This window comes from Trichosurus vulpecula, chromosome 6, assembly GCF_011100635.1.
Source record: "Trichosurus vulpecula isolate mTriVul1 chromosome 6, mTriVul1.pri, whole genome shotgun sequence".
Lineage (NCBI taxonomy): Eukaryota > Metazoa > Chordata > Mammalia > Diprotodontia > Phalangeridae > Trichosurus > Trichosurus vulpecula.
This window is the reverse complement of record NC_050578.1, coordinates 73104770-73128869: the sequence shown is the minus strand read 5'-3', so window position 1 is coordinate 73128869 and position 24100 is coordinate 73104770. Positions and strand designations below refer to the sequence as shown.

The window sequence follows — 24100 nt, the reverse complement described above, 5'->3', positions numbered from 1 at the left end:
ATTCCGGAAGTATCCCTTTATTTTAGCTTCGCTCATGTTTCTCGCTCTGTTCTTCGTTTTTCCGACCTCTGGGATGACCTCGGTTTATTAATGAACGTGGGACAACAAAATACCTAACTTTGGAGCTTCAAGGAACGTGAAGCAAAGGTCCGAATGTACGAAGGTGCAGTTCATTCTAGAACCTCTAAGAAAAACAGAAAAGGAAAAAGTGAGACCGCTGAGGGACCAGAAGTCCAGAGTACCTGGGGAAGAAGGATCACTTTCCCCCCAGGTGATTAAGAGGGCGGGGGAGAGCGGGGCTACTTTAGCTCCTCCCCGCTCCAGGTTGCTAGGGACGCCGCGCCCTTAGTAACAACGATGGAGAATGAAGACAATGTGTCGGCCGTGGACAACATAGTCACCCAGTTTAACACTTACGAAGATTTTCTGGACTCGCAGATTACCACACTGGACCTCTATTACCTGGAGGTAAGTGAGGTGCCGGACCATCCACTGGAGAAGCCTTCCAGGCTCTGTCAACTTCCCGGGGAAAGATTGGTCCAGACCGCTTCACTCCACTGCAGGGAAGCACTGCCTTCGTGCACCCGTGCAGCTAGCCAGCGCAGGGACCGATGCATCCTCTGAAAGAGGTTGCAGCCAGGTTGGCTTGTGATTCTGGGGTGGTGAATTAGAGGGGAGGGGAGGCCTGCAGCATTACCCGCTGGGATTTGACTCCCTCTTTTCCCAGCCCAGCAAATGGCAGTCAGTTCCAGTAATCCCTGGGATTTGTCCTTTGTAGAGGCAAGTCATAGAATTAGAGATCTGGAGATGGAAGGAGCCCCAGAGACATCTAGTACAACCCCTTCATTCAACAGATGAGAAAATGGTCTCTCAGAGAGGTCAGTGACGAGCCTCAAGTCACCCAAGTAGTAAATGTGAAAGGCGAGGTCTGAACTTGGTCAGCTGATGCAAAAGCCCATGCCCTTTCTGCAGGGATCAATCAAAAAGCAGTTTTTAAAAGAATCTACTACGCAGTACAAGCTATATAATAAATAGTTTCTGGGGGTGCAAAGGCAACAATAAAAGTTCCTGCCTTCTTAGAGATTACAGAGGTCAGAGAGGGGTGAGGGAACAAAGCTTCCTGCAAGGAGCATTGAAGATCAGCATCTGAATGCTGGCTCTACCGTGAGTGTGAACAAGGGGATTCAAATTCCTGGTCCTCAGTTTCCTAATCTGGAAAATAAGGACCTCAAAGCTTTCTTCCAGTTTTCACTTTCAGTGATCTTATCTTCATTAGGATCCTACTGTGGCGTCACACAGATAATAAATTGTAGAAATCATTAAAACTTGAGTCTTCTGGCTCCAATTGCCACATTTTTCCCGCTGTATCACCTATCATTTGCTGGTGTATTTTATATTTACATACATATTTGATAAATATGTATAATTCCCATGTATGCATATTTGTGCATCTGTAAAAACTATGTAACATATATCAATAAATATATTTACATACATTCTTAGAAAAAAAAGAATCTCACCGTGGCTCAGCTACCTTTATGTCGAGTACAGAAGCACAATTAGTCTCACTGCTTACAAATCACTGCATCCCTAATAATTATCTGGGGAGGTGGTAACCCCTAGACTAGCAAGTTTGAGGTTAAATTGTGTGTCAGAACTTAATTATTCTCTTCCCTTCTATTACAGAAGTCTAGGGATCATCCTCTTTGTAATTACTATCACAGATGCATCAAACAAAACAGGCCAACTCCAGATTTTAAAGTAGGGAACTGATGAAGGCTAATAATGTTGATAGGATATTTTGATGAAAATAGTTAACTACACAATTTCACTTTAAAATAATTTACATTCCAAGGTGTAAAAAATGTCTGCTTTCTCCCTCTCCCGATTTTCACCACTCTAGCTAAAGTAGCATGCTCAAACTTTTTGGTCTCAGGACTGTAACAGTCAAGATTCACACTCTGCAAAATTATTGGGAACACCCCCTCCAAGAGCTTTTGTTTAAGGGGTAATAGCTATCACTATTTACCATATTAGAAACAAAAACATCTTAGTAATATTATGAAAACAATTTTGAACTTGTGGACTCCCAGAAAAGGTTCCAGGGACCTTAGATATCCCCGGACCATGCTTTGAGTAGAGCTGGGCTAAAGAAAGTTAATTTTTGTATTATTAGCACATGGGTTCTTAATGTTCGGTCTATGAACTTGTTCTTTAAAAAAATATTCTCATATGTTTCAATATAATTATTTCCTTTGTAATACTACATATTTTATGCATTTAAAAACATCATTCTGAGGAGTACATAGGCTTCTCTAGAGTGACAAAGAGGTCCATGACACCAAAAAAAGGTAAGCATTGCTTTCTCAGAGGTATAAAATCTCAGATACAGACCAGAAAAATCATTGGAGCAATTACTATTTTTTACTAAAACCTGAGGTAGAAAACAGTTATGAAAATAGGTTTATGATGTATTTAATATAACTTTAATAAAATTTATATTGATAATAATATATCATAGATAATACACATTATAGCAAAGTATAATACATTGATTCTGTAATATAATAGAATATTAATGATCTATAATTCTAATATAACAATTCAAACCAGTACCAAAAAAATCCTCAGTCCCTGGCTTATCATTTTTTTGTTTACTTGAATTAAGAGCATCCTAGTCCTGTGGAATAGCAGATTTGCAGTTTCATGCACATTCATCTTTTTTATTGTACTGTGTTAAGGGAATGCTTGTTTAATTCCATAAATTAATTTTTTTAATTTAAAAAAGTGAGAAGGGTAGCATAGTTCATCATCAGTCTTCTTGAATTGATCAAAGGATTTCAAAGTTGTTGAATTTACAGTGTCACATGGTGTTGCATAAATTATACCCTTGACTGTTCACTTCACTGTACATCAGTTCATACAAGTCTCCCTAGGTTTCTCTGAATCCATCCCTTTCATAATTATAGTACAATAGTATTGCATTATATTCGTGTGCCATGATTTATCTAGCCATTCCTCAATTGATAGACATCCTCCTTCATTTCTAGTCCTTTGCCACTACAAAAAGAGCTTCATAGATATTTTTGTACTTTGGTTCCTTTTCCTCTTCCTTTGACGCTTTTAGGACATAGGCCTAGTAAAAGTATCACTGGATCAAAGTTTAGCGACTCTGTAGGTGTATTTTCCCAATTGTCTCCAAAATGTAGTTAATCCAGGGTTCGTTACACAATTCACAGAGAATTAATGTGTCTGTTTTCCCGTAACCTAATATTTTTCATTTTCTGGTTTTTTGTTGTTATTATCTTTGAAAATCTGTTAGGTTTGAGGTAGAACCTCAGAGTTACTTTATTTTGCAGTTTTCCTAATTGTTAGTGGTTCGGAGCATGTTTTCATGCGGTCGTTGATAGCTTGGCTTCTTTGAGAATTGCCTGCTTGTGCCCTTTGACCATTTATCAGTGGGAATGACTCATATTCATAAAAATTTAAATTAACTCCTTATTTATCTTGGAATTTGCTGCAGAGACTTTTTTCAACCTAGTTAATTTTTCCATTTTCATTTTATCCGCATTAGTTTTGTAGGTGGTGTCTTTATTATGAAATTGGGTGGGGACACATTTTAAAGTGATTTCAGTCTCTGGAGACCAGATTTCACTAACTAGTTCTAGAAGAGTAATGTATTCCTCAATTAAGGGTAAAGATACAACTTATTCCTTTATTTCTGAAGGCATATTTTTGAAGTGAAATTTATTCTTTTTCCTTAATTATTTAAGAAGGTCTTTGGGTTTGAAAATGTAATTTTTAAAATATTTAGCAGTAGGTTCAGTTGACAGATAAATATACTTGGAATCAGGAAAAGCTGCATTCAGATTCTGCTCTGGCATTTAACAGCTGGGTCAAGTCAACAAGTTGACAAGCATTTATTAGTCATTCAGACACTGTGCTAAGTGCTGGGAATGCAAGCAAAAGAAACAGTCCTAGCTCTCAAGAGGCTTACTTCTAATAGAGGGAGACCACACATAAAAGGAACCTGAACAGCTGGAGGAGGGTCTAGGACAGGGGGGGGAAACTGTGGCCTCCAAATCCAAACTTTGCAGAACAAATCTTTTTATTAAGAGGATTTCTTCTTGTGAAGTTTGGATTCAGCCAAAGGGTCACATTTGAGTACCCAGAGGGCCACATGTGGCCTTGAGGCCACAGGTCTAGGGGAAGAAGGGGAAGAGCCACAGGTAGAACATGATAGAGGAAAAAAGTCTGTAGGCAGAAGAGGAGCCCAGAGAGGAATAAAGGCATGGCTAGCCTGGGACCTCTCCTCAAAATAGAGGTTTTTAGAGGAACCAACCAATCAGAGAAAGGAGCTATATTTAAGATTCACCTGGAGTTAACTTCCAGGGTGAGAAGGCTGTTATGTTGTGGTGGAGAAAATTTGGAGAGTCAGGAGAGGAAGCCAGAAAAGAAAGACATGTTTGGCCTGGCAACTCTCCTTAAAACAGAGGCTTTATGTCTGATGCCAAATCATTTAACATTCTTGAGGCTCAGAAAACTTTTAAGATGAAAGCAAATTATAATTTTAAGGGAAAAAATTAAGTTCCTTTCCCCTCTCAAAATCTGAAAGTAATACATCACTTGTAATTCATTCCTTTTAGTTAAAATAAATGTTCCTGGGGTCATAATCAAATATGAAAAGTGATTTTCCCCAGAGGACAATCCATCAAAATTGTGCCCTGTCCAGCACCAATGACTTGGACTAGATTTGGAAATAGATTGTTTCGTTTCTGTTCCATTCCTACAAAGTCATAAGCTAGTGTGTTTCCAGCAGGCATTAATCCCAGAATATCAGAGTTTTGCAGGACCTCAAAGACAAACTTTTTTTAAAAAATGATATTTTTTTTCCAAAATACATGTTAAAACAATTTTAACACTTTTTCAAAGTTTTGAGTTCTGAATTTTGTCCTTGCCTCTTCCCTCTCCTCCTCCTTCACTGAGATGGTAAGCAATCTGATATAGGTTACATAGCAATTATGTAAAACATTCCCATATTAGTCATTTTGTACAAGAAGACTCAAACAACAAAAAAAGAATGAAAGAAAGTGAAAATAGCATATTTCAGTCTGTATTCAGACAATATCAGTTCTTTCTCTGGAGGTAGATAGCATGTTTCATCTTGAGTCCTTTCGGATTGTCTTGGATCACTGTACGTACTGCTGCGAATAACTAAGTCATTCCCAATTCATCATACAATGTTGCTGTTACTGGGTACAATGTTCTTTTGATTCTGGCTCACTTCACTCTGCATCAATTTATGCAAGCCCTATCTAAACTGTGTAGTTGAACAAGAATACATCCTACAAAATACCAGATTGGTGGCCATCCCTGAATAGATTAAGGGAACGGGAATTTGGGGTATTTGAGAAAATAACAGCATGACTGTTAAGGTCACTTAAATATGAGGGCAGGAATATTCCTGGAGAATGAAACTGTGAACCGGGTAATTAATTCATCAAGAAAGGAGGTAGAATATCCTAAATGTTGGCAAATAATGATGACCATATCTGGTCTACTCATTAGAGAGCAAGTTTGCTGGGGCATAGTGGAAGGTGAAAGAAGATAATGAGTCATATATAGAGGTGGGGATAGAAAAGTTTAAGTGGATGGTTCAAAAGGGTAATTTGTTGTTTGGTGGTTGAGCATTCAGTATCCCTGGAATGCGGGTTGATAAGAAGGGTTGGAAGTACTCTAACCATAGGAGAGAATCCAAGCAGACCATCAGTGGATGTGAGGAAGGCAAGTAATTAGAATGTTCAAAGTCTTCCCCAGGCCTAGTTCCTCAGTCTTGGCACAGCCCTCCACTTCCCAGCCCTAACTGCTGGACTAATGACGGTCTTGCTGTGTCCTGAGTATATCCAGAAACCTAGACAAGGGGCCTGTAGGTATTGTAATGCCCTTCATCTTACAATCATCCACAAGTTTCTGTTTCATTGATTAAGAGCTCTGAATTCCCTCTGTCCCATCACAACCTACGACCATTACCTGTCTCTCCAACACTCACTCCTCCTAAATTGTATCCTTGGCCCTCACTGCAACTTCTAATTTGTACCTATTAGTGTTCACCCAGGCCAGCACCCCTACTCACATTTCATTTTCTATCCTTCCAAATCTTGACCTTGTAGTAATTCATATAAATATGATGCCTTCCTCAGAATCTCCCTTCAGATGGCATATACTGGCATTGTTCCACAAGTTGAATTGTTTGGAGCCACTTATGGTCAGATGCAGTCATGGCAGGTGAGAGATATAAAGGCAAGAAGAGCTTAAGAGCGACGATTGGGGCTTGTACGAGGGAGTGGGGGCAGTCCTTTGGAGGACTTCCCTAGGGAGAAAATCTGCCCTACCCTGGATACTGGCACCTTGAGGAGGAAAAAGTCTTCCCACCAGAGTTATAGCTTTATCCTTCTCCCTCATTTATTTCATTTCCCCAAAATCTTAGGTCATCAGTTAGATGCTTCTTTACTGTGTTCAAAGAATAATTTGCACTAGTACTTATAGGTAGATTTCCTTCTGCCTTCAAACTCATCATAGCAGAATTTTTCAGCATTGGAAAGCTAAAAAAGTCTTATTTCAGTTCAGGTGCAAAGGATAGGAGTAAACCTGTTGTTTCAATAATAAATGATGAGGCAAAATCATCACACCTGTCTGAAGAATATTCCAATTTTGAAAGATATGAAGGCTATTATTTGGATGCATATTGAGTACATCAAGTTTTAAAACACTTAAAGGACTTCTTAACTTAATTAACAAGTCAGAAAAAAAAAACTAGTGAAGCCTGGCTAGTGTTGAAGCAACGTATGGCTCAGGGCTCGGGCCTGAGGAGGAATGTGACATTTTCTTCAAAGTTGTTTTTGGTGGGGTTTTTTGTATGTGTGAGTGGTGTATGTGTTTGTTGTGTGCGTGTGTGTGTGGGGGGGGCGCCAAATTTCAAAGGAAAGGCTCCTATGTAGCTACTGTACTGTAGCTCTTAGGAATAGTGAAATAGTTAAGATTAGAAAGATATCAATCTTCACATGTAATAGGTTAAGCTAATTTATAGGCAGCTAAATTACCGAAAGAATGGAATGGAGATTATTTCTTTTCTGTTAAATTCCTGCAGACTCATAAACTAGTGTTTTTTACCCACAGGCATTAATCCCAGAATATCGGAGTTTTGCAGGACCTCAAAGATAGTAATTTTTAAAAGTATTTTATTTTTCCCAAGCACCTCTGGAGCAGCATTGGACCTTCCAGTGCTGGTTACATATTGGTGGCATCAGCAAAATACTTCATAGAGTGAAGGTTTCCAATGCTCCCAGGAGTGTATGCATAATACCCTCCAACACCAGCACCACCACCATGAATGAAATCACAGATCCAGTATGAAAATAGATGTACAAAGCACTCTCCTAGGCACTGGGGACAGAAAGAGAGAAAAACCCAGGCCAGATTTCAGGGAATCTATATGCTCCTTAGAGGAAGTGGAGGAGATGCAATAAGCCACATACAAGGAACTTTGAGATGGGAAAGAGAATGACCAACAAATTGAATCAAAGCACCGAGAAAGAAGGTGGCACTAGTTCTGAGCCTTGAGGGAAGACAAGGATTCTGAGAGAGGTGATTCCTGGAGATGACAAATGGAGTGTCAATCTGAGAAAAGACTAGAATTTTGTTTTGCTGGTATAGAGAATTCATGAAAGGAAGTATGAAATAAAGATAGAAAGGTAATTAGGAACCAAATTGTGGAGGTATAAAATGCCCTCCATGTGACTTCATGCATTTCTGAGAGTGGCATGAGACTGATTTAGGACCACTCAGGTTTTATTTTGTTTCAAATACAAGAAATGTTTCTTGTTTCTTGGGGCAGCATTGGGCATTGTTTGCTTCTTAGTTATAGAAATGTGAGCTAGTACTGGATGTTGTCAGAGAGGTCAGACATTGATTACTCAGGGGATTCACAAGTTTGAATATGTAGACCGGGTCACTCATCCAAGTCTTCATTTTTATTTTCTCAAGGGAATCTTGAGTCATTGAATCACAGAGGTTCCAGAGATGCATTGGACCCCCAGTAAGTTGACTATTCACTGGAAGGAAGCTATCAAAAACAAGACACTGAGCCAAAAGATTTTACTTGTTTAAACAGAGGTAGCAGATTGCCATGAGCTCCATTTCTACATGGCACTGATTTATATTTTCAAAAGGTTTAGATGGGGGAATGGATTAAGTAATAGAGAAAAAAATGCCAGTGATGTCACACTTTGTGGTTTCTGTGTTTACATTCTCAAAGTGGGATATTTATATTTTACAGTCTGAAACATTTTGACTCATAGTTGTCGTCATGATTTCATAAATGTCATATCTGTTCTAATTTTCAAGGAGGCTCCAAAATGGAATTGGTCTTGTTCTTCCTCTTCGGTCCTCATAAATTATTATTGATGAAATATAATAATGAAATAATAGAGCAAAAGTAATAATTCAACTTCACAACAATGATTAAGTTACATCTAGAAATATCTATAAATGAGGTTATGTAAGTAGAAGGGTTTGAAATGTCTAGCCAAGGTAATATTATACAGCTAGAATTAAGACTAGGACTCCAGATATCCAGTCACACAGTTCTTTGATTTTGGACCTTATGAGATTATTAACAATAGGGGAAAGATTATGTTTTCTGGTATTTCCATTTCCAGACAATTTTACCTTTTAACTTAGAGTCATAGATTTAGATCTGGAAGAAACTCGAAGTCGAATCCTCTCATTTTACAAATAACAAAACTAAGACTCAGAAAATTTAAGAGATTTGCCCGAAGTCTTACAATTAGTCATTGTCAGAGGCAAGCTTTGAACCCATGTCATCCTCACTCCATTCTAATTCGTGTTTCAAGGTTTACAAAATTAAAGGAAGAGGCATGTTGAGTTCCCCATTCTCCAGAGTCAAGAGAGGTTAACACCTTTCTAGACACAGGACACAGCCCAACTGATCAAGATGCATTTGGAACACAGGTGCAATGTGTAACACTTTGGACCTCTCACCTCCAAGAAGGGGGAGTGGCACATGAAAATAATTTGTTCCAATTACCATGAAAGCGGCTGAAGCAGGTGCCGCAGAGTGCTTAGATCAAAAATGCCAAGGGCCCTCCTGGTCCATCACCCCAAAAAGTTGTCCAGTTGTCCCAACTTTTGTTCTGCCCCTGGACTTCAATGACTCTGTGTATTGCCAATGTGATATTCACAGCATCGACGGTGACTATGAATATGCAGGTGTAGTTCTGAACTGCAAAATATAACAGACTCTCTCTATGGAAGACAGAACCAAAACATTTATTCAAACACCAGAAAACCAAATCCAGCACCAAAAGCCAAATCCATCACACCAACAAAGAAGTTCATACACAATAACAGTGCAGGGGCACCACCATCCCAAAGCCTTTCCCTGCTTTGCCTTCCCACAAACAAACACTCACACCTGCTTGCCTGCTTCTTCTCTCCCTCCCTCCACTCTAACTGCTCTGACCAGCTTCCTCCGCTCTGCTCCACCTTGCTGCTCCACCCATTCAGCAAGTTCCTCCTATCACAGGATTCATGTGGCTTAAGCAGGTCACATGGGCCTGTTAATGGATGTGAAGATCTTCAATTTATATTACCATTACCCTCTGGAAGTCTGATGACTTGTGTAACTCTGCATCACCTAAGTCTAATTTATGCACGAGTCAAGACATTACCCTAGGATGTCATTGGTCCTCTTCAAAAGCAAGGATGAACAACAAGGTTCTTTAAAATCCCATTTTATACCAAATTTGATTTTTAAAGTACTTGCCTCAGAATTATCTTGGAATAATCCTTGAGATACTCATCTGTTAGAGAAAGCAATTATTTAATCAAAGTTAAGCAGGAAAAATTTCTCTGATCCAGTCTAACGATGAAATCTTCTCTGGTATTTTTATTTCACTTGGAATGAGCAAATACCATTTGCAGGGGAAAGCATGGCATAGTAGATAGGGTGCTAGATTTGGAACCCCTGGGTTTAATGACATGACCCTGGAATAGTCATTTAACTTCTCAATGCTCTAAGCAGTTAAGACTACAAGTTGTAGAGAAGTTGCTAACCATCATTGGTTGGAAAAATTCCTTACCATGTGATCCCTACACCCATCAAATCACAGAGCCAGTGCCGATCCTCACGACATTTCTTGAATAACTTCTCTGTGAAGACTGTTCCACTGGTTGCCAAAGGGAGAGAGAAAAGAAATATTTGTCCTTTTTAAACAGGGAAACACTAGATTTCACTGGAATGCCCTTGTCTACAAATGAAATTTGGGCTAGGGTAAGTTTCATTGCTGAAGAGCTTCATAGGGCATTCTTCCTCAAAAACTAATCCCACAGCCTGAACCCCTAGCACAGAAATTTGTGAAGTGGTAAACATGATTGTGTTATTTAAAAAAAAATTAACTTATGTCTCCTAGATCTGTAATAGTATTTAAACCTACAGTGATTCAATCTTGAGGGAAGTGGGGGACGGGGAATAGAGCTTCACTATTTTCTCCTATTTGCCAGTTCCACTAGGTGGAAGCATTTGCTCAGTTTTGCATTGCACATGTAAACTGCAGATGGAAAAAAAATAAATTTGCTGGAAGGCAAATGACAAATGTAATTATTCTGCGGGGCTCTCTGCTCTCCAGTTTAACAACTTAGCAATTTTTTCTTCTTCTTCTCTTCTTCTTCTTCTTCTTCTTCTTTCTTCTTCTTCTTCTTCTCTCTTCTTCTTCTTTCTTCTTCTTCTTCTTCTTCTCTTCTTCTTCCTTCCTTCTTCTTCTTCTTCTTCCTTCTCTTCTTCTTCTCTCATCTTCTTCATCATCTTCTCATCTTCTTCCTCCCCTCCTTCCTCTCCTCCCTTTTACTGCTCCTCCTCCTCCTCCTCCTCCTCCTCCTCTCCTCCTTCTTCTTCCAAGAACCTATTGATTTTGTTGATACGGGGAACACCCATGACTCAGTTTCTCCTGCCAGCCCAGATTGGAACTGGTCTTGAAATTTATAAGTAACTTGCTCATCCTCACGCAACCAAGTGTTAGAGGTAAGAACTAACTCAAGGTCTTCCCGACTCTGAAGCCAGCTCTCTGTGGACACCATGCTGCATTTGTTTGGCATTAAGAAAATAATTTCCACTTACTTCCATGGGTAGTACAGTAATTGCTTTAAAAATAATAGCCAGGTATATTCTTTCAGTTTTGGCATCTGTCGCATTAGAAAGCCATGTTTTGTACTTGTAGTTTTCTACTTGAGAAGATCGAGGTATAAAAATTAGTGGTTAGTCAGTACTTCTCATTGGTCAGGCATTTGGTGTTATATACACTACTAAAGTCAATCTCTTCTGCCTCATTGTTTCATGGGTTTTATTCTGGATTATTTGAATAAAGACTGATATTTGGGTTGATGGATAAGATTGCGGAAAGCTCGATTAGACACACAGCTTAATTTCAGAGTTAGCTTAGTTGCTCAAGCGTCCCTTAATACCTAGAGTGCTTTTATATATCAATAAAAAAGACTAGAAACATCACATGTAGGCAGGGTCAGTATCAAACTGCTTGATGGGGGTCTAGACTTTGCTGAGTACCAATCTGGGATATCTTGCAGCTGGAGAAGTGAAAGAAAGAGCACTCTCTACAAGGACCTTAAGGTCATTAGGTTAACTAGCTCCTTGGCACAGTGCCAGGCACACAGTAAGTGCTTAATAAATGTTTGTTGACTGACTATAGTTAGGTAACACCTTCCTGGACTCCAAAAAGCAGAGTACCTTATGTTTACCAGAGAAAGTGGGCAATTTTTAGTTAGAAACTAGGGTTGTTTAAATATAACTGTAAGTGGGGTCTAGTGTATGTGTCTGAGTGGCATCTCCACATGGGAACTTGGAAGCCTGCTTCCAGAACAAATGTGATGATATGTAAAGGAAGCACCTTGGAAAGATTGACTGTGGAGCATGTATGGGCATCCCATAGCTGATTCCAGTGTCTTCAATACATGTTTAGATGATACACTTGATTGGCTGCAGAGGTATGCAAAACGGCCTGTCAGCTTCAGCTTTGTGTCTTGTCTCATATGCTTCTGGAGATTTTAAAGACTTGTTCTATCATGGGTTCTGGTGAAGAAAGTGGAGTCTTTGACCTTGAGAGAGCAAGCTTCAGGCATCTGGGAGTGAGATCATTTTGGATTTTACAGTTGGCACAAAATCAATCCCCAGAAGAGTGATCTTTGGGAGTGAGCTTGGGGACCCCAGACCAGCAGAAGCACTCAGCACTTAGTGATGCCACAATTAATAAGAACTTGGTGGATGTTTAGGAACTGAGCTACTGCCTCCATCTGAGCCTCCTCCCTCAGAGATAGGGGTAGTGTAGAAAAGAGTATACCCTCTCTCCCCATGGGAGAAATTTTATATTTTTATGATTATATCTTTAAAATAATTTGGGGGTAAATTAATGTTAAATTACTACTACATATAGGGGAACACAGCCAGCAATGACTCCAACTATTTTTTAAAGGAGAGATACCCAACCCCCTCAGGGTACTTCTAGAATCCTTGGGGAAAATGCAGAAGCCAGGCCAGACAAGTGGGGGACAGCATGTGTGTGTGTTATGTGTATGTATGTGTATATATGTGTATATGTGTATGTATATATGTATACATATGTATGTGTGTATATATATATATAGTGTGTGTATATCTATCTATCTATCTAGATATAGATAGGTAGATAGATATTACAAGACAGCTTTCAAATGGAAGCATTGGCTATTTTCTAACTTCTTAAAATTATTCTCTGTTCTGACCTGGACAAGTTTCATCCTTTCCACCACATGATAGCTGTCCTTCAAATACTGAAGACAACTCTCATGTTACACATACACACACACACACATACACACAAAGCATGCACACACACACGCACACGCACACACTCCAGACTAAACACCTCTAGTTCCTTCCAACCAATCCTCATATATTGACTCAAGGTCCTTTGTCATCCTTGTTACCCTGAACATTCTTTAGTACATCAATGTCCTTCTTAATCTGTGGTCACCAGAAGTGAACACACTTCTCCAAATGAGCTCTGATGAGGCAGAATACAGTAACTATCACCTTTCCATTTCTAGAAGCCATCTCAATACAAACCAAGATTGCATTAGCAGCACATCACACTGCTAATATTAAGCTTGCAGTTAGGGCACCAAGTCACCCCCTCCTCACCAAACAACCACTGTCTACCATGTCTCCTATATCTTATACTTGTGAGGCTGATTTCTGGTACACAAATATAACTTTATATTTCTTTATTGAGCTGATCCTCATTAGTTTTATCCCAATATTCTAGTGTGTCAAGAATTTTTTTGGCTCTTGTCTCTGTCACCCATTTTGTTAGCACTCCCTCCCAGCTTGGTATGATCTTTTAAATTTAATGAGGACTCTATACCTTTATCTAAGTCATGATAAGATGACACAGCACAGACCTGGCACAGATCCCTGTGGGATCCAATGAAGGCCTTCTACCGTATTGATATTGGACCATTCACATTCACTTGAAATTGGCTATCCAACCAGTTCTGAATCCATCTCTTTGTATTATTGCCTAATCCATATTTTTCTATCTTCTCCACAAGGATAGTATGACCATAAGGCATAGAGGGGCTGTAATCTGTATTGAGGTGTAGTATTCACACACAAAAAGTAGCAAATCATTTCATGTGTTGAAGTTCTGAACACCTTAATGTTGCTGTGCAGTGATGTATGAAGTTAATTGAAAGCTCCTTCTTAAAGCTTTCTAGCTTTAGGCGGTCATCTGAATTTCAAGTTCTTTGTTTTTTAGTAGAGACACTACATGAAAATATCTATGTAGTTTAGTGGGAAAGTCATCTGCTCCTATTAAGCTATAATATGCCGTGACAACAGATAATTGGGAATTCAGAGATAAGAATGAGTTCAAGGAAGTAAACATTGGAATAATGAGTCCCTGTGAAAGCAACACTTCTCTTCTTTTGAGCAATTACTTTTGATTGCTCAGAGAAAGCTCCATCTTAATGTACAAGCAGTGTTGTCTCTGGTTTCATTATTAGAAGTCAATATATTAGGTGTTGCAACTTTTCTCAGAATTGATTTGAACTATGATTTATTATTTTTCATTCTCTAAAAACAAATTTGGAGTTTTATGCTGTTCATCTTGCACATTAGGCACTTGGTGGGGAAAGCCATGTATCAAAGGAATAAAAATACATTGTTCAAAGGGTGAATTGTATTTTTACTGCTAATTATTACTAGCTAATATTTATATAGCATTGTAATATGGTTTATATAGATGACCCAATTTGATCAATGTAACAATAGCATTAAAATCTCATATTTGAATAACTTTATATTTTATAAACATGATCACCTATACACGAATATATACATTTATAAATACGATCTTACTTGAAAATCACAATAGCCCTATGAGATTGGTAGTAAAAGTATGTTTATTTCTCCTCTTTGTTTTTACAGATGAGAAAATTGTGACTTTGTGATTTACTTATAAAAGTCTAATTTGGAATAATAAATATTAACTTTGATTATGTACACTAAATCTGCTAGTAGTATAATTATTTTTAATTCAGTGTGTAATTTCCCTGAAACATATGGGGCATTTGTTTTGTATTCTTTAGGATGAAGATCTGGCCCGCCAGCTGGTGGAGCTGGGCTACAGAGGAAGTGGAGAAGTTGTGAAAAGAGAAGACTTTGAAGCAAGAAAGGCAGCTATCGAGATAGCAAGACTTGCAGAAAGGACTCAGAAAAAAGTAAGTGGCTGCTGCTCAACACAATATATGGACCATTTAGGTTTCAAAAATTTATTTTTTCCTTTCTGAAAAGCCACCCCTGCACTCCCTAACCCCCACCCCGCACAATCTTTTTGGATTTTCTCATCTATAGAAGCACAGGCAGATATAGATAGAACTAAAATATTTCAACAAATTACAAAAATCAGTCAACTGGAATGTGCTGAATACAAAATAAATGAGATGTGGTACTTACTGATGTATAAAATAAAAAATGCATTTAGTCAGCACGCCAATAAATTTTGTTAAAAAGTAACTCAATAGTTTATGCTCTAAATGACTGTGACTTTGGACTTAGGATTCTTTGCTATTTCTGAGGTCTATAAATCTTTTTATTTTTAATTTTCACTCTGTTCCCTCCCCGCAAATATTCTTTGATCCTCACATTCAACAACATTGAAGCATTGTGTTTGGTCATATGTTTGAATATGCTGTGAAGCCTAACGTAATCTATAGAAATTGATCGTATCTTACCAATCAACAGAATACAATTCAATTAGAAAACCATTTTTAGTCAGCTGTCCGTATCTTACATGATGCTACACTGACGAGGCTACTTAACGAAGGTTACACCAAAGCATCGTTCTTTCAGGTTGTTAGATTTGACATTGACTTTTAAATGTTAGAGAGAAGCACTGCTTAGGTATTGATCTTCTATTAGCAGAGAGGGGTTTTTGCTCAGCTCTTTTCATTGTCAGTATGAATAGAATATCCCTCATCCATTTACTCTGAAGAACAAAGCACAGTGTAGTACCATTTGCTTGTTGGTAGAATTTAAATTAATCCTTTGAATTCCAATTTTAATTGGGAATGCTAGTAATTATTTTGTTCCGGATCTTAGAAGGCCTGGAATTTAATGCCCTAATGCTCACTGTTAATACAAAAACCCATTAACACTATTGAACTCTAGTTCAGTAGTCAATCTGGACTTCCACTAAAATAATCTAAGTTGTAATGAAATATGTGACGTATAATGCCTTGAGTAAACTTAAGGTGAAAACTTTCTGTGCTGATATCAGAGTAGTGAAGCGTAGAAGTGTGCAACTCCGAAATTTCATGAGGAACAAATATGTATGTAAACATGGCTTTATAATTCATGCATTGCTTTATACCTGATATAACCTATTTCATATCAAAAATGGTGGGTCATGTAAAATGGCTTACTGTTCAAGTCACAAGTGGCTTGATTGTGTATAAAGATTATGTCCGTGTGTGTGTGTGTGTGTGTATGTTTTCTCTGTGGTTATAGGGAAGTAAACATTTTAAATCAGTAATGCTGGAAAGCACCTGGAAGACAAATTTTACTACTCTTATTTTGCTGAGTTAAAGGCTATCCAATTATCAACTATTTTTCTTTTGCTCCTAAAATTTTCTCTCAGAAACCGGGATGGTCTTCTTCATTAAGAAGGCTAACTACTCAGCTGTCTTCATCCCACTCACTTTGACCTCTTACAGGATTTTGCTCTCCAATTATCTCTTTTCCTGCTTAACTAGTTCTTACTGTTTGCTTTGCACATGGAAAGGAAGGAAGAAAGGAAGGAGAAGGGAGAGAAGGAAGGGAGAGAGGGATGTAGAAAGGGGAGAAAGGAGGGAGGGAGGACAGAAGGAAGGAAGTAGGAGAGAAGGAAGGAAGGAAGGAGAGGAATGAAAAGAAGGGAGGATTGTTCTTTCAGGGCTTAGCCCAGCAGTACTACAGGTACCTGGTGGAAGGGGATGGGGGGGTTGGGTACCTCTGTGTTAAAGTATATGGGAAGTTGATAGTTTTTTTTTTGGCTAACAGCCATAGCTGTCCTTCAGGTTGCCCTGATAAATCTCTGAATGCTTGCAGTCCTGGCACTAGAATCTCGTTTTTCTCAGAGGTGCAGTCCTGGTTGCCCTTTCTATAAGGTAATTATTTTATAGTTCCCTCACCCTTATAAACCTTCTGCTTCCATGGTATACAGATGGCCTTTTAATTCAGGTTTAAGAAAGCATTTCTCCTCTATTGCTCTTGAGAAACAGTGTGAAATAGACAAATTTTATCTTTGGTGTCCACCCAACTCTCCTTTCCTGGGACCCTGTTGCTTATGACATACTCCCCCACACTTCTATCACCAAGCCCTGTCTTTCCTTACCATGATGGCAATACACCTCAAACCACTTTCTTTCTACAATTGTTCATAATGCAAATTTATTTTCTTGATATTTCACAATAAACATATTTATTAATAACAATAATAACTAATGTTTATTTTAAAATATCAATCAGGAGAAGCATAGATAGAAGTTTATATCCAAAAGATGTAGGGCCTTTGATGGACTGCAGTCTCAGTGTGATTCAGCTGTTTGATGTGGTAACCAAAAAACCCAATGTAACCTTGGGCTGCTTAAGATGGAATAAAGATGTAAAATCCCTCAGTATCCTTCCCTGGCTAGATCACATCTGGATTATTGCATTTAATTCTGGGATAACATCTTTTCAGATCATTGTTGTTCACCCTTCTTTCTCCAAGAGGACCAGTGACATCAGGAGGAGGATGTCTTGATTGCAAGTGAATTGGATTAAGTGAGGCAGAATAGTACAAAGTCATCAGCCTCACTCTCTTCAGAGTCATTGGGGTCCAGTGGCAAGAAATAGAACAGGAGGACTGGCGATGACCCAGGGTGCAGTGGGAGACCTTGGCATTTGTCAGGTGAGATTCCAGAGAAGGACTCAGACTCCATGGCAAAGGAGAAGCAGCTGAAGGAGCTGGGGAGATTTAACTGGGAAAGAGAAGACTCAAAGGGAACAGGATGGCCACCTTCACTATGTAGAGGAAAGATTGGATTGGTTCTGTTTGTCTCCAGAGGGCAGAACTAGGAGCAATGCAAATTTCAGCTTGGCATCAAGAGAGGCTTCTTAACTGGAGAGGTGTCTAAACTGGAATGTGGTGCCTAGGTGAGTGGTGGGTTCTTCACTGTCCTTGGAAGTCTCAAGCAGAAACTGGATGTCCACTTCTCTGGTATGCTATAGTGGGGGTTACTTTAGCATATGAGTTAAACTGCATGGCTTCTGAGGGCCCTTCCAGCTCTTAAATTCTGTGATTCTTTGATTTAGGTAGTATTTTAAAGTTTGCAAAGTGCTCTACATGCATTAGCTCATTGGAACTTTATAACACCACTGTGAAGTAAGTTTTATAGATGATGACAGTGAGACTCAGAAAAATTAAGTGACTTGGGGGCAGCTAGGTGGAGCAGTAAGTAGAACACTGGCCCTGGAGTCAGGAGGACCTGAGTTCAAATTCAGCCTCAGACACTTGACATACTTACTAGCTGTGTGACCTTGGGCAGGTCACTTATCCCCAATTGCCCTGCCTTCCCCCCTCCAAAAAAAATTAAGTGACTTGCCCACAACCACATAGCTACAAGGCCTTCCTGATTCTAAATTTAGTATTCTCATCTACTGCAGCATGATGCATGTAAAAACTCTCACTCGCTCTTTGTCTCACTCATAATTATTATAAAATAGAGACAATTATTCTGATTTCCTAATTCACACCAAGGTATTGAAGATGGACTTTGAGATTCTGTGATTCTATGACATCTTCACATGGTACATTCAAAAAAGTATGAGGTGACTTGGTATCAGGTGATTTGGCCTAGTGTACTGACTCTGGCACGCATTAGCCATGTGAACTTAAGTCATTTAAACTCCCTGAATCTTGGTTTCCTGATTTGAAAAACAGGAGTACTGTTATTTGTATTAGCTATTATATTAAATGATGTGAAAGGAATTTGTTTCTTAAAAAAACTGTAAAATGCTTTATAAACATGATCTGTTGTCAGTATTGCTGATAATCACAATGGGTTACTACTTCCAGAGGGGTTTGTGTCTTAAAGGTAAATGTCTAGAAAGGAGAAGTCTTAAGCCAAAGAAATGAATTTCTAATCGTGCAGTTTTAGGCTACGTGAAACGGTGTAGTAGATGGGCCAAAACACTTTCTTAGTGTCCTTCAAATCATACAACCTATGTGGTTGCCTATTAACCTTCCAATCTCCTTTAAGGACTAGGTCTGCTAGAATACCACAGTTTCTTTATGTAACTTTGGAATTCAAGAAATCTCCTATGCATTTCTTTGTCTTTGTCTTTTTCAGTTGACTAAGGATTATAGTCTTTGGAAAGACTTCTGCCACAGATGACAGTATTTGGGGCATTCTGTGTGCTTGTCTCTGCCTTAGGCTCAGTGCCACATTATTCCCAAACAGCCCCTCTACCAGTTGACAGATTGATGGACTCACTGTACTTTGATTTCTCTTTGTCATATTTCTCCTATTCTCTTCATGAACACTTGCTGTTCATTCCAGTGTCTTCCTACAATTGTCCTGGCTTCATCTCTCCTAAGCAAATGACCCATTCCAGTGCAAATAGTCAGCAATGACCATGGACTTTGATTTGTGCTCATGGTATGGCTTCCTTTCTAATGCCCTTGGAATTCTCAGTATGACTCTTTTTGGAGGGGTTTGGGAGAGAGTTCAGTGAAGTCCCTACTTTTACTCTGCCATCTTGGCTCCCCCCTCCTCAGTATGACTCTTAAAAGCAGACCTCGGGCTGACACCTGGTTTGTTCAGGTACAACACTGGAATGTAACGAGGTGCTCATAAGTGATTAAATGGTTAACAGCAGGATGTTTACTTAGCTATAGCACAGAAAGGATATCTAACAAGGATACCGTAGCGTTGCATTTTAATCGATGCAGGGATCCCTCTACCCATTATGGAAACCTGCCTGAGCAGCAGGTCAGGACATGGTAATTTGATCAATCTGGGTGATCCACTGAGTCTAAAAAGACCAGATTCCATAGGAGTAAGCCTTTTTATTCCCTTTGGTAGCCAAGAAATCACATCTAGTACGGCCAGAGGGCCCCGATGTTGCTGTCAAAAAGGTGCAGGGGCTCATTAGGTCCTCTGTGTAGCTTTCTCTTCTTTTGGGGAAAACTAGCCTAACCCATGTTGGGGGTGGGAGAGATTGGGAAGGGAACTCTAATAGATATTGGTTCTATCACAGTAACAAAGTCCAGGAGACACAGAAGAAACTTTTGAGAATTAAAGGCTGCATCAGTAAAAGATTGAGGTTTCTATAACAACAGGCTGTTAAAGATGACAGGTACATGCTGGTGAGTGTGCAAAGGTAATGCCACCAGGAGCTATCACACTTTAAAACTCTGTAATATAACTGTGTGACTACAAGGAAGAAAACATCTTGTTTCAAAGCTTTGGATTTTTCTCCATCAATAATATTGATTTAAATTCAGCCACACAACTTCATTACCTCTAGAATATCATTTGACTGAGTACTCATAGATTGATTGTTTTCTTATAAAGTCCCAAACAAAGTAGGCATCAGCAGTGTTAAAGATTTACAGAGAGGTCAAAATGGATGAGGATTGAGAAAAAGCCATTGAATCTGGCAATTAAGAAATCATTAGTTACTTTGGACAGAGCGGTTTCAGCTGACTGATGAAGTCAGAAGCCAGATTGTAGGGAGTTAGGAAGAACGTGAAAGGAAAGAAAATGCTAGAAAGTTGTAGATGGCTTTCTTAAGGAGTTTAGCCACAAAAGAGGGGACAGATAGGGAAGAATAGCTAACAGGGGTGGATGGATCAAGTGATGGTTTTGGGGGAATGAGGGAGATAGGAGCATATTTGTAGGCAGTAGGGAAGAAGCCAATAGATGGGGAGACATTGAAAAAGTAAGAGAGAGTAGCGATGATCTACTAGAGAAAATGGGATAGAATGGGATCACTTGTGCATGGAGAGGGCTTTGCTTTGGCAAAGAGAAGGACCATCTCTTTAGGTGAAAAAAGATTGAAGGAGGACATAGTGACCCAAGACATCCGAGTGATTTGAGCTAATGAACAGGGGAGAAGAGGGAGCGCTCTGTGGATGGCCTCATTTTTTTTCAGTCAAGTATGAGGCAAGGTTCTCAGTTGAGAGGGAAAGAGAAGAGAGGCTATAGGAGGTTTGAGGATGGATGAAGAAGTCTGGAAGAGCCACTGTGCTGAGACGGTGGATCAGTTAGGGAGGTGTAAAAGGAATACCTTGCCCCAGAGAAGACCCAAAGGAGATTACTTAACCATTATTATGTAGTGAACCCAGTCAGCATGGTTTCTCAAGCTTTGTTCAGCAGTGTAAGAGTAGTGAGTGCAGTGGATAGTGTAACAACAATGCTGTTTGCAGCTGCTGTGGAGGTGTAAGACCAACAACACCAGTACACAGGAGGGCTGCTAGCACAGGTGCTTTGATCTGTTTTTCTAAGGAAAACAACTTTAAGGGGTTTATAATTGCACTTTAATTTAATATACATATATCATTCACTTAGTTCAGGGAAAAAATTAACACCCAGAACTTCAGAGAAAACACAAACAGAAATTACAAGCAGAAATTATATAAACAGAGTAAAAAACACAAATCATCAGACAGGGCTTCTAACTGACTGTCCATAGCAATACATACATAGTTACCAGAGAGAGAAGCACCAACATCTGGGTTTTCAGGAGGCTCCTTAACGGCTACCCAGAGTCTTGTCTGGCAAAATCATGGGAATGCTCTTCCAATGAGTGAGCCCCAAAACAAAATGCTAACCTCAGAGTATATATATACTTCTTCAGGGTCTGCCTACAGAGGGTGTCACAACCATGTGACTCAAACTCATGTGACTTAGATTTTCTTGTGACTTAAGCAGGTCATCAAAGACTCTTGATTAATCGAAGACTCTTGATTCAAACAAAGGCAAGTCTCAGTGAAAGGCACTGGATGAGCTTAGTGCTGAGGAGAATCAGAACTCCAAAAGAAAAAAGAGCAAAGCAAAAAGTCCCACTTTTTTGCCATTACAGATAGTGGGAGAGATCCAAGGCTAGGGTTTAGAAGGGCAAAATCTTCTATAACTTGTATGGACAGGGGACTCAGGAGGATAGTGCAGAGGTAAACTCATTCACCCAAGGGTCAGGATAGGGAAGAGAAGAGCATACAGCCTGTGCAGGGATGGTAGCCTAGAAAAGAACTGAAGGGTAGAGGGATTGGAGATCACACTGAGGACAAAGAATGGCGTTTGGAGTTGCAAGGCAGAAAGTTCGAATGGTGACAAATTGGGATCAGGGAAAAAGGAATTTTAGAATTAATGAACATGGAAGTGGAACACTACCGGATGATGATGAGGTCAATAGTATGATCATCTGTGTGTGTAGCCATAAATTTGGGTAATAGGTAAATATAGGTCATAAATATAGGTATGAATATAAGTAATAGATAAAATAGGCAATGAGTAGGTTGAAGATTTTGGAGGTTAGGGTATTTGAAGGATACACATTTATGTCCCCTAGTATGAGGGCAAGAGTTATGGAAGAGAGATAGACTGTGAGTCAGTCACTGAACCCATTGAGGAAGGAAGGAGAGTGTGCAAGAGGTCGGTAGACTACAGCCACCAAAATATTGATTCGGTTATGAATGTGAAATAAATGAGCCTTAAAGGTGGACAAGGATACCTGAGTGTTGGTGATGGAAGGAGAGCCTGAAATAGCAATGAGGAGCACAGAGCAAGCCATCTCCCTCGCTTCGATTAGTGAACGTACCAACTTTATGTGCAAATATACTTGTAGCAGCTAGTTTTGAAGTAGCAAAGGGAGTGCCAATAAATTGGGAATGAATGGCTCAACAAATTAGGATATTTGAGTATGATGGAATATGAATAGATTATTGTACCACAAGAAATGATGAAAGGGGTAGTTTCAGAGAAACCTGGGAATACTTGCATAAACTGATGCAGTGAAGTGAGCAGAACTAGAAAAATAACTTATGCTACAACAACAACCTTGTTAAAATAAATTTTTTAAAGACTTAGGGACTGTGGATCAATACAGTGACCAATCATCATTCCAGAGGAACAATGATAAAGAATAACACATGCCTTCTGATAGAGTATGGACTAAATATGCAAAATGAGACGTAGTTTTGACTGGGCCAATATGAGGCTTGTTTTATTTTTGCTTAAATATATTTCTGTTCACAGTCTCCACCACCTTGAACTTCGGTCTCAACTGAAGCCCTTGACAAGCTGAAATCCTTTTTGTGCTCTCTCAGCAAAAAGCCTTCCTTCAGCTCCACAGTGTGGGGCACCCACCTGGATAATACCCTTAGACATAGTCTTCTCATTCCATAAACCTTCCTACTTTCTTTTTTGAGGCTATGTGTAAAGCAGGTAATGGTTGTTTTCCCAAAAACTACCAAACAATTCCGAGGTCTCTACACCTCTTCTGTTCTCCTATGTACCCCCCAAGAGGAAAGGTCATTGTTTTTGCCACCTGATTAACCACATTCATATCCAAATAGAGTTATCCTGAAGTTTGGAAGAGCATTGGGATATTTTCTTATAGAATATAATGTTCAGAATATTACACAAAATCCTATTCCATCCAGTGTCTCATCATGGTGCAGAAGAGACCCTGGATTCTCAAAGGCTATATCAGTAGTGCATAAGTACTAGCATACTCTCCCAGTGAGACAAAGTTTCCAAGTATGGTTCCAGAAACAAACTGTACCTGCTTTCCAAAAATAAGCCTAAGTTAATATGGAGCATCACACTAGCCATTTGGTGATTAATTATTTGGCCAATGAAACAAAGAAGAACAAAAATTGCCATGTGGCCCCTTTCTGTTTCTGCACTGGCCATGGGAAATGGTGGAAAATAGAGCAAAGGGTGCTAATGAATCAAGTAATTTTTAGACTCTATATAAATATTCACTGAACTGTTGCTGTTCAAATGTGTTGGACCAAGGACCAAGTGGATATAAAGTGTAGAGCTGAATAATGTTAATCTTGACATTTTCTTTGTGAATACAACCAGAAGACAAAAGAAAGCTGCTGTAAACTCACAGGTTCTCCTTAGGGAGGCAAATAGAGTTGGATATGGTTTTATCATGCCACCAATGGCTACAGTGATATCATCTCACTGGACATATATTTGGTCCTATCATATTGGAATGCCCATAACAAACATTTACAGCAAGGCTGTTATGAAAAACATGTTGGCTTGTATATAACATCTGATACATAAGAAAGGATGACAGAGAAAATTTATGCATAATTCAGTAGGACCCTCCAAGTTAAATACTCAGTGACTTTAATCTATAGGTATACATGTTGGAAGACAATGAAAAGTATTTAGGAAAATGAGATTCTTGAGTAAGAAATGAAAAAGATCA

General features: G+C 39.1%; 1 protein-coding gene across 1 annotated transcript in view; it reads left to right on the top strand.

The window, feature by feature from the left end:
• Positions 1-357: 357 nt before the first annotated feature.
• Positions 358-24100, top strand: part of CFAP299 (cilia and flagella associated protein 299) — a 441174-nt gene continuing 417431 nt past the window's right edge. Inside the window, exons 1-2 of the mRNA XM_036763718.1 lie at positions 358-468; positions 14716-14851. Coding sequence (XP_036619613.1) covers positions 358-468; positions 14716-14851 — 247 coding nt within the window. The remainder of the gene's footprint in view (positions 469-14715; positions 14852-24100) is intronic.